The sequence below is a fragment of the Acanthochromis polyacanthus genome, chromosome 14, assembly GCF_021347895.1.
Source record: "Acanthochromis polyacanthus isolate Apoly-LR-REF ecotype Palm Island chromosome 14, KAUST_Apoly_ChrSc, whole genome shotgun sequence".
Lineage (NCBI taxonomy): Eukaryota > Metazoa > Chordata > Actinopteri > Pomacentridae > Acanthochromis > Acanthochromis polyacanthus.
In genome coordinates, this window is record NC_067126.1 from 15295776 (window position 1) to 15307025 (window position 11250).

The 11250-nt window shown below is 40.2% G+C and overlaps 1 protein-coding gene across 2 annotated transcripts; it reads left to right on the plus strand.

Annotated features, from left to right (window-relative positions):
- Positions 1-608: 608 nt before the first annotated feature.
- Positions 609-10996, plus strand: LOC110956746 (interleukin-10 receptor subunit beta-like). Of its 2 annotated transcripts, none has more exons than XM_051958981.1 (7): positions 609-782; positions 1233-1356; positions 3544-3716; positions 5656-5810; positions 7828-7978; positions 9975-10117; positions 10208-10996. In XM_051958981.1, the coding sequence occupies exons 1-7, from the start codon at positions 725-727 to the stop codon at positions 10271-10273; spliced, it is 870 nt and encodes a 289-aa protein (XP_051814941.1). In that variant the 5' UTR covers positions 609-724; the 3' UTR covers positions 10274-10996. The 2 variants fall into 2 exon arrangements, with proteins under 2 accessions (XP_051814941.1, XP_022058128.2); XM_022202436.2 differs by having other exon boundaries at positions 614-782; positions 10231-10996.
- Positions 10997-11250: the final 254 nt, after the last annotated feature.

Consider the following 11250-nt stretch of genomic DNA (forward strand, 5'->3'; position numbering starts at 1 on the left):
GACACAGAATCGGATCATTTAATATAGCCTCGACCGACCCACAAACTAACTAACTAAATAAAAAAGTCCCTTGCGTGAGCACAGGCATGTGTTGTGCAAACGTACGTTATGTAGGACAGATGCCGAACTGCGTGACCGAAATCTGTCTGGAGTTTTACCGGAGTCACCTGTAGCAACCTGCATGAACTGGACAGAGTTTAGAAAGCCCCACACCTGCTCATATATCACGCTGCTCGTCAGAGCAGGAGCAAAGTGAGTCTGAGTAGAATTTTGTAATAGAACTCCAGCAAGGCGCATAGGCTATATGTGCCTTTTTACAGCTCTCATTTGCACAGCTTTGAGTGCTCCCAGGATTACAGTGGTATCAATGACCGCGAAATAAAAAAAAAAAAATGTTACCAGCTGAACAGCTCAAATACCTTTCATGTACAATTATTATTATTATTATTAATAATAATAATAATAATAATAATTAATAACTATTATTATTGTTGTCAATGTGATTTGTACTGGTAATGCCATGCCGAGTCAAATGAGGAACACTGATAGGCTGTTTCTTTGAAGCCTGAAACGTTTCTGCGCAGACGACAGTTTCGTTTCCGCGGACTCCCCCGCCTGTTTGTCATGAATTCTACCAGGAAACACAGCGAATCACAGTGTGTTCCAGGAACACACTATTAAGCCGGAATACATCAGACATTGAACCAAGAGCTTTTTGGAAAACATGTCAGCTTATATTTGCGTCGTTGTCCTAACAGTTTCAGCTCTCGGCAGCTCCACAGGTATGTTTATTTGACAGTTATTCACCTGGGCTGACCGCATGTGCGGACTCTTCCTGGAAGAGGAGTTTAGGAGGAACTGTCCTACCTTTTCGAAGGACCACTCAGCCGAATATTTTAGCTTGCTTTTGCTCAAAAATCTTTACAGCGAATTTGCTTCAAGGATGTTTGTCGCTTGAGCTGCTCATTTCAATGAAATGTCTGTGAGTTAATTTGGAATCGAGTGTTTTGTGGCTTGAAGGGGGATCAGCTGGTAAACTGTGCCAGGTCCAAATAATCAATGTTAATATATATATACATTTTTGAAAAAACACAACAAAAATCCTAAAAATCACGGAGTAGATTGTTACTTAATTAAGAGGAGTAACTTTGACACCACAGTATAGGTAAGAAAAAAACAACAGCATGTGTATAGAATCACAGTGAGCTTGTGTTTGGATTTGAACTGTACAGTAGCATCAGAACTGCTCAAGAGACCCACCAATGTCCGCTTGACCTCCCACAACATGAACTTGGTGCTGAAGTGGGACCCACCTGAAGGAACAACCAGCGGCATGGTCTACACAACTATGTACAGGTGAGTCAACAGTACTCCAACCCAGCTATTAAAGTCAATTTCAGTTAAAGGTGTAGCTGATTTTTAGTTGTGGATTGTCTTCATATTCGATTAAATAGAATAATTATTTCGACTATTGTCAGAACTGTCCCACTGTTTTTCAAATTGCTTGTAGTGGTCAGCCCAAATAGTCCCAAACCCAAATACATTCAGGTTAGATTTAGGTCAGGCAAAGCAAACCAACAGATATTCACATTTCAAAAGTTGCAGCTCAACAATTTCAGGTATTTTTTAGCATTAATTAATTCTTTCAGCCTTACTGACTTCCAGTACTGGAGAAATCACAAAGAGGACCAACATTTTATTTTTTTAAAACATGCAAATCATATTTGAGTTGCCTCAAATAAATGCAGTGACTCCAAGCTCATGAAGTGCTACTTTACGATATGTATAGACTATGCCTGCCACTTTGTCCATGTTGTTCTGCTTCTCTGAAATGCTGCAGTCAGGTCACTTACAAGCAAAAACAAACAAAAAAAACATGTGCACCTCCCCCACTGATCCATTGTTGCATGTACTTAATCTCTGTAAGTTCATCTTAATGACTGAAAAAAGTACTTGAATTAATGCAGATTGAGAAGTTGTTAAATTGGTACATTTGTGAAAGTTTTGCTGTCAAGCTGTACACACAAAGGATTTAGGTCAGGGGTGTCAAACTCAGTTCCTGGAGGGCCACTATCCTGCATGGTTTAGATGTTTCCCTCTTCCAACACACCTGATTCAAATGATCAGGCTCGTTATCAGGCTTCTGCTGAGCTTGATGATGAGCTGATTATTTGAATCAGGTGTGTTGGAAGAGGGAAACATCTAAAACATGCAGGATAGTGGCCCTCCAGGAACTGAGTTTGACACCCCTGATTTAGGTCAAAAGACATTTTCCTCTTACTGACAACACTATAAGTGGTGTTGTTCAAAAATACCCCTCTCTTCTGGGAAAGAAATGATATGAGAATACTGTGACTGTTTCATGTAAATGAGCAAACACACGTGTGTTCTGACACACACTTTAGACAGATTACACCATGAACAATGTGCTCTAGTTTTGTCAAAATTTGCAGACGTTGACCTACTTGATATAATACAGGATTAGAAAGTTATAGCTGAGTGGGACAACATTGTCATATAAACAGTAGATCAAGTGAAAGGCGTTGCCTGTTGTGTCTGGCAACCATGATATTATAAACCTAGACATATGTCTGAGTAAAAGAAAACAAAACCATATAACCAATTAGCTAGAGAATAGTCCTCTACGGTTGCTGCTCCTCTGGTGTTTTAGTCTATTTTGTATAGTTGTCTGGTTTTCTGGCCTGTACCTTCATCCATCATCACCTTTGCTAATGTGGCAGCAGCAGGCAGTCATTTTCTGTTCAAAACATGCTAATAATAAAAAAGTAAATTATAATAATTGGCCAATAAAATACAATTAAAACTGTGCTTATTTTTGTATATGAGCAGTGTGCTCATTGATTATGTGTATTTTGAAAAGTTTTACTTGTAAGTAGATCCCCACATATCATTTTAACTCACCTCTATGTTTATGTGTAATTTGAAATTACAAACCAACATGAAATTATAAGCCAACTCTGGAATTTCCTTCATCAAACAAATTTCCAGCAAAAGCAGGCTTTTTTTTTTTCAATGAACAAGCTCTAATGATCGTTTGTGGACTACCTGCTGAGTGCAAAAGATGCACAGAGTTCTAGATTTCTTGTGAACATAGTGGATCATTTAGCTGACAGAGAGCAAGATATTTTTCTCAAGATTAAATAGTAACACATGGGACATAAGACATTGTTTGCTAAGATGTGTTCAATAGTACAACAGTATGAGGTGTGTGAGTGAAAGTAATGTGTTTTATCCCAATTAATGTAGTTTTAGAAATAGACACAATTTCTGAAGTGAAGTGGTTGGCTCTTTGTTTTACAGCAACAATTAATTAAAAATAACTATGCCGCACTGCCATGACCTTTTGCCTCCAAAGTATTTACATATAGAAGCATACTTGCAAATACAAACCCACACTGTCTTGGTATAAAGCCTACAGTTGAACATCAAGGGTTTTTCCCGCTGTTGTTTGTCATAACAAACACGTGCAACGGAAATTGCTGTTACCAGATCTGTAATATCAGTACTGTGTTTTTGTCACAGAAGCTCAGCCACAGACTACAGAATTGGCTGTAGTAACATCTCATCCTTCGAATGTGACTTCACCGCCTTGAAGATCAGTCAGTATGGAAATTATACAGGAAGAGTGCAGGCACTGCTTGGGGAGGAGAGTTCCAACTGGGTGGAAAGTAACTACATCACCTTGGATACAGACAGTGAGTTGAAACTTAGCTATTCGGTGGAAAGTAATTTATCACAAAAATGAACAACACTCATTCAGAAAATTATCATCTCAACATTCCTTCTTAGTTTTGAAAGGTCTATTGGGGTGCATGTTTTGGTTTTCTGCCAGATGGGCTACAGTGTTTGAAGTCTGTATCCTTGCTAAGTTGCTGAGAGAGTCATGGGAGTCTGACCTAGCCTAGCTTAGCTAGACTGTATTCCCGTTATAAGGGATATACGGGAATACGGTCTAGCCCTCCTCCATTGACACATTTTGACAGGTTTTCAAGCTCCGAGCAGATCAGACCGAACCAATCAGAGCACCAGAGGCGGGAGTTAACGATGCGACCTCAACAGAGCGAGGTTTCTCTCGTGCGCTTTCCTCTGTTTTGCACGGGCTGAATTTGTCCTTAAAACCTCAACAAGAAGCAGCTCTTAAAGCTTTTCTTTTTAAAAAGGATGTATTTTTAATTCTGGCAGGCTGTACGATAGAATGTGTAATGCTGCCCTCCACTGTTGAAAGGGAGAGCTTAGATTTTCCTCAGGACCCCTGTACGGCGAAGGAAGCTGTTAAAACTACAAAACATCATGGCAGAAAGGCAATTGTGAGTTCGCTTAGTGATTGCGTCACACATGTGTTACGCTGATTGGCTCTCTCCAATTCAAGCTGTGATCGGTAGTCCCGCCTCTGGGCTAGATTTGGTTCAATGGAGCAGTTCCAGACTGACTTTATGTGTATTTGTAATACACAATATAAAGGCTGTCTGGTCCCCAGGCAAAGTCTGACCATCCAGTCTACATGCATTTTGTGGCCTAAGAGGAAGTCAGTTATACTGTTCCCCAGGGAACTCTGAGGGGTACTACAGGAGTACAAGGTACCAGGGCCTTGCTACAAGCCATCTGGTCCTTGTACTACCAAAGTGAGAGTAAACCTGTCCATTTTATGCTCCATGTTTCACATTGAGATGCTGACAGCCATCCCGTCCACTTCATGTCAAAACTGATACTTGAGCAAACTGCTCAAGTGCACTCCGAAGGTCACAGTTTGATGATATCAACAGAACCACAACATCTGCTTAAAAGGAGATGTAATTAGGAGATTCCTTCCCTTGGCTGCAGCTCCATATCCTGCCCATGGATGTCATTCAGTGCCTTGACATAAAAAAGGGAGCGTGAAATAGACAGATGTGTTAGTGCAGTATTAACAGTAATATAAGCGCTGTTTCAGACTGGCTTGGTGAAAATCGAGCTGAGACAGGAGGAAAAGTGCTTGATTTACCAGTCAATCTGTTTTCTACCCTCACCTATGAGCTCTGTGTTAGTGACTGAAAAAATCACATTGCAGATACTAGCAGCTGAAGTTTCTTCCATAGGGTGGCTGGACTCGGCCTTAGAAACAAGATGAGGAGCTCAAATTAGCTGTTGTTCCTTCATATCTATAGGAACCAGACAAGGTGGTTTAACATCTGATAACAATACATATCCAACTGATAGGAGATCCTGGGGTAATCATCAGAAATGCTCTTGAACATGAAGTGTGGTTTTCTTTCGTACCAGAAGTCATTACAGTGGCATTGTCAGATTATTGATTTTTTCTTTATAATTTTCTTTTTTTGTGTGTCTGTGTGTGAGAGTGACTCCTTGCCATCTTCAGAATCTTGCTCAAAGATGAAGCAGCCCTTGGTTCTTGCCTGCATACTGCATTAAAATAACTCGAAATTTACGGAAGGACTCTGAACTGTGAAATGTGCATGCTTCAACACAACTTTCTTCTGCTGCATAAATTACCTACCAGCTATAATTTGGTGAAACGTTTGCACAATCTACCTGCATGTTATTTTTAAGAGCTATCACTTTTTTTTCTTTTTTTTTTTTAGCACTATGGACCATATTTTCTGTCAACATTTACCTCTCTGCTGTTTTCTTCCTCAGCTGTCATTGGTTCTCCCACTGTGTCTCTCTCCTCCAATGGTCCAACTCTGGAAGTCACCATTCAAGATCCAGTGCTCAGTATCCTTACACTGAGGGATGTGTATAATGGAGTCACCTACAACATTACCTACTGGAAGAAGGGCCAGAATGAAAAGGTGGGATATGATGGTTTAACTACTGTTTAATTAATACAGTTATGGCTATTGTGCAGCATACTGGGAAGAGCAAAACATTATCAATCATTAACTACAAATGACTAAAATATGTGTACTGACTGAGCTTTGAGGGAATGTGAATGACATTCGTAATATTCTATGACATTAAAAAGAGTAACTTGTTCATGTTTCCGTACAACAAGTCTTGTTTTGAGTTCCTGGTGCCAGTATACCAAACCAAAGTAAAGTTAATGCTTGAATACATTCTGAACCCCTTTGTTGAATCAAGTCACAAAAGTTAAAATTGCAGTGATAAAATAATAAAATTGAATAATTTTAATCTTATTGTCATTTTATTTGTATCATATACTATTTTATTACATATTTAATAATTTCAGTGAAAATTCTAAAGATAGATTGTTGTTAGTGTTTCAATCATAATCTGGAGCCACATTAGTTCTTATCTTCACAGTAGCACATTCTTCAAACTGCTGAACTGCTGTCAGATTTGCAATCCCATTGATAATGAGGGTTTCTGATCATGACAGGCCTTTTCCACTGCAGGAAATTGGAGATTGTTTTAGGGTAACCCAAATCTCTAAATATGCTCTGAACACAAGAACCTCCCCTGTAGTACCTCTTTTAGAGCCATTTTTGGGGAGTAAGTAAGTACCAAAAATTAGAATTAGAGGGCTATCCCTGTACATCTTTGATGCACTTTGTCCCCTTTTCTGCAGTGGAAAATAAAATAAATGAATACATTAAAATAAATAAATAAATGAATAATCTCATCCTCATACGCATTAAACAAAGAAAGCAAATACAACCCAGAGGTGCATGGTGGGCAGCCAGGGCAAAGCTACCACACCACATTGAGGTTTTCCAGGTTCAGAGTAACTAGCCTGGACCAGGTCTCATTGTATGAGAAAGGGGAACCTCCATGGACATCCATACACTCCCAATATCAAATTCGTCTGACCTTGGAGCAGATCACAGGTCCCTGCCAGCTGCAGCCTCCACCATGGGAGGTTTACAAGCGCAGACAGGAGTGACGAGAAGCCCAAGTAGCCACAGACTAGTGCATCTAGGGAGCTGTTCAGCAACCTGCAGCTTCAGAGGCAAATGCTGCTCTTCAGCCCGTTTGCTGCGGCTCCCCAAGGCTTTGACCCAAAACAAATAGGAAAATAAATCCATCCATCCATTCTCTATATACCGCTTTATCCTCATTAGGGTCGCGGGGGGTGCTGGAGCCTATCCCAGCTGACTCGGGCGAAGGCAGGGGACACCCTGGACAGATCGCCAGTCTGTCACAGGGCTACATATACAGACACACAATCACACTCACATTCACACCTACGGGCAATTTAGAGTAATCAATTAACCTCAGCATATTTTTGGACTGTGGGAGGAAGCTGGAGTGCCCAGAGAAAACCCACGCATGCACAGGGAGAACATGCAAACTCCATGCAGAAAGATCCCAGGCCCACCTCGGGGTTTGAACCAGGGATCTTCTTGCTGCAAGACGAAAGTGCTAACCACTACAGCCCACTGTGCAGCCCAGGAAAATAAATATTGAATTAATTTTCTTTTTTGCACAGTGGACATCTTTCAAACGGAACACCTTATATCTTGATGTTTAAGGTGATACTGAGTCACTGAAAGCAAAAAATATTTTAATATTTTGTCGACTTAAATGTGCATCACAACCTCTTACATTGCTGTCAAGCGCCTTTCCCTGCAGGTGAGTAAGCATGATTTGCAGACCCCGCCATTGGTAAACCAACAATGGACGAGTCCTCCAGAATAAGCACACAGCATTTAATGAATAATAATAAGCTCCTTCAAAAAGCACAGCTGATAGCTGTCATTTACTTGGTGGTGAAGGATAAGATTGTAGGCATTATTGTTTGATCTGCTTGTATCTCTCTGTCTCCTCACCTCATTGTCACTGTGATGTCCTGTAGCTGTTGCCGGCCATCATGGGTGGATTAGATCATACATTCTGTGTTTCCTGCAGGCCAGAAGCATCGCCAACATGCAACAGAACCGGGTGGTTCTAAATGACCTGGACCCAAGGACCAAGTACTGTGTCCAAGTTCAAATCAACACAGACAAGAACCGTAACCCCAGTCAGCCCAGCAACATTACCTGTGAGAGCACTGCCAATGGTAAACATGTTTTGCTAGCAACCAGTAAATCAGGAAATCCTGAATCTGTTAATCTTGGTCGAGCATAGAAGGGATTCAAGTCTGAAAATCATTCCTGTATTCTTATAATCACAAGAAATTAGTGTAACGAGAGTTTTTAAATTCAAGTTGAAAGCATGTTGGGTGTAAATTTAGGAGGCTCATGTCACTACACTGCACAGAGACCCATTCACAGAAACAGCAAATCCACACAGAAGAACAAAATGGGTAATGTGCCACAGGTAGGTGTGGGGGGAGCTAAAATATGTGAGGTACACAGGTTATCTTCTCCTGTGAATGTAATGCTGGAGTGTCTGAAATCTCAGTCTATTCCTCAATATGGTATAAACAACAATGTCTGTAGGGATGGGGCAGTAAAATGATTTATGCCTAATGTGATACACAGTAGGCCAAATCAATACAATCACAGTACAATTACCAGTTCATCAGTGTATTACCCAGAACATATATGCTGTATTTGACTTTTTCCATTTCCTGGCGCTGTTCTGAATCATTAGGCAAAGTGCAAATTAGTGAAATAAAGTTTAAACATTTTGTTTCTCTGTGTAAAGTGATGGAACTTGTAGTTTTGGCTGCAGCACCACAGACAAAAGCTTTCTAAAACTCTTGCTTTCAATGACAGAAAATGTCAGTTACCAGCTGACATTTTAGTAGTTGTGTGGCTCTGTTTAATGGCAGAGTATTACTAAACCTTTCTAGTAATGGCGTACTGTACAACACTTGTACAGTGTAGGAAAGGAAAAACACGTATCATTGACTATGGACAGCGACTGATATTATGAAAAATAATAAGTAGCCAGTATAATAACACAAAGACTACACCACCTATATGGCACGACCTTGGAATACATATTGTCACATTTTTGTAGTGCAGTATATAGAATTGTGATATACTTCCATTTTACACAGGGAAAAGGAAATCGGTTATTTTAGGGTGACCATACGTCCTCTTTTGCCCGGACATGTCCTCTTTTGAGGGGCTGTCCGGGCTGTCCGGCCGGCGTTTATAAAGTCCTTCAAATGTCCGAGTTTTTGATCTTGCCTAGCTTGAGTGCGTCACAGACCAGTGTATTTATCATTCACGTTGAATGGTTCCTTTGGAAACACGCTCTGAAAGGCGGAGTTTGAGAATTGAAAATTTTCCGCGTGCGAGCTGGAAGTGTGTCCTCTTTTCAGAGAAACAGAATATGGTCACCCGAGGTTATTTAAAAACTGATTTTGGAACCTTAACTTTATTCCAAAATGGCATGTCATAAGTCTAACCTACAGTGCTCTCACCGTATGTATGACAAATTAATTCTGAATATTGGAATGTAAATCACAGGTGTACTCAGTTTTGATTCAGTGATTACAGGTTTTCTAATTTGTCAACAATCACAGGTGTTTTTGTTTTCACTTTAGTTGCACCGAGTTTCTACTTAGGGGCCTCTATTTTCAATTCATTCTTTCAAAAATATTTGTTTTAATTGTTTATAAGAGGACATACTCTTCAGTTTAACTTAGAAGTGATGCATTTTTTTAAAGGTGCCTCAATTTTGAATAATTTGCCATTTAAGTGATAATTCCCAGAGTGTCCTCACTTCTGTTGTACACTGTGCAGCAACACCAGTCCTCACTCACTGGTTCTTCTTTGCTGTGCCCTCAGGAAGTGAGCACCACTCAACAACTATGTTTATGTTTGATTGTTACACAGTGGTAAAGTAGTGCATGTGCAATATGCTGCTTACTGCTGGTTAGCACAGATCTTCTTTAAACTTTAGCTATGTTTGCAAGAAGTGTTGAGTCACACAGAGAGTGGCTTATAGCAACCAGAAAGTCACTGTGCATTTAACTGACAGCAGTTTTGATATTAATACAAGGGGCCAAACCAAAATTCACTAGATAGTACAAGTTTTTAAATTAAACCTAGTCACATACCGATGACTTTTTCTCTGTCTCGATCTGAATCATTTTGCAGAACAAGAAGCTCCATGGGTGGCAGCCCTGGTGGCGTTTGTCATAATGGCAGTGGCAGTGGCTCTATTGGCGGTTGTGGTGGTGTATTGGAAAAGTATCTCCCAATTTCTCTGTCCAAAAGATGCACTGCCTCCACACTTTGAGGTGTGTACGTTTTTGTGACCGTCTTTGTAGATTTGCATGCAGATGTTTCACTTCATTTGAAATCTTTCTATTAAAACAAACCCAAATCAGTTTGCTTTTTTCCTGCTTCCTAGTCTCTGCTGGCACATCCCAAATCAAACATTTACCTGCAGCTGAGCCCGGCTGAGGAGATCTGTCACCGATGTAGCATCATTGCAGGTGATAGGACTGTGGAGGAAGGGGATCCTTTGGAGGCAGCAGGGAGCAGCTGCAGCCAACAGCCTGATGTCATAGTGGAGGAAAGATAAAGGGAAAATGGAAAATTTACGACTTCTGTGAAAGGCACAGAAGTAGTAAAAGGAGTAGATCTACACACTCTGAGAAACCGTCACATATTCAAGCTGGGCTTCAGAGTTAAATGCAACAATTTCTGCTGTAGTCCATCAATATTACTCAAAGCATGCGCTCCTGTAAAATGGTGTCTGGCAGAGCCACAGACCTGTGCAGGTGCAATACTGATACATCATTCAGGTGATGTTATTTTTGTGCTGTAGAGTTCTAATGTTGCTGACACTATTACCAAATATTGTATTTACATGAAGAAGCATTGCACGGCCCACTCTGAAGAATGCTGCTATGGTGCTACAAGATGTCCATTAACTATACTGTGTATATTTTTTGTGTATTGCCAAAACACAATAATCCATAAACTGATCTTTTATGGTATGTTTTGTGAAGCAGGCAAAACTGAATTGCCGCAATGTGGCAATGGTTTATTCTTAATAAAAAATAAATTAAGCCAGTGGTGAAGTGAGAGCTGCAAAGTGTTTATTGCAGAACAGGGTAGTTTACACATTGATGAATAAAATGACTTGAACTTGAATAAAGTCATGTGCAATATGTTGGTGCATCCTAATTGGTTCCATTTGCCTTTCTCGTGACATGAAACAGTATATACACACAGCAGAGTTCCATACTTTCATGCCAACCTGTAAATAATTAGAAATTTCAAGGATTTAGAAGCATTTTAAAATAGAATTTTCTACATGTAAAATGAGGAAATATTTCAGATACTGATCTATTTCTGCTATACTTAGCCTCCTGGCCTGGGCTTGGGATCTTTCTGTGTGGAGTTTGCATGTTCTCCCTGTTCG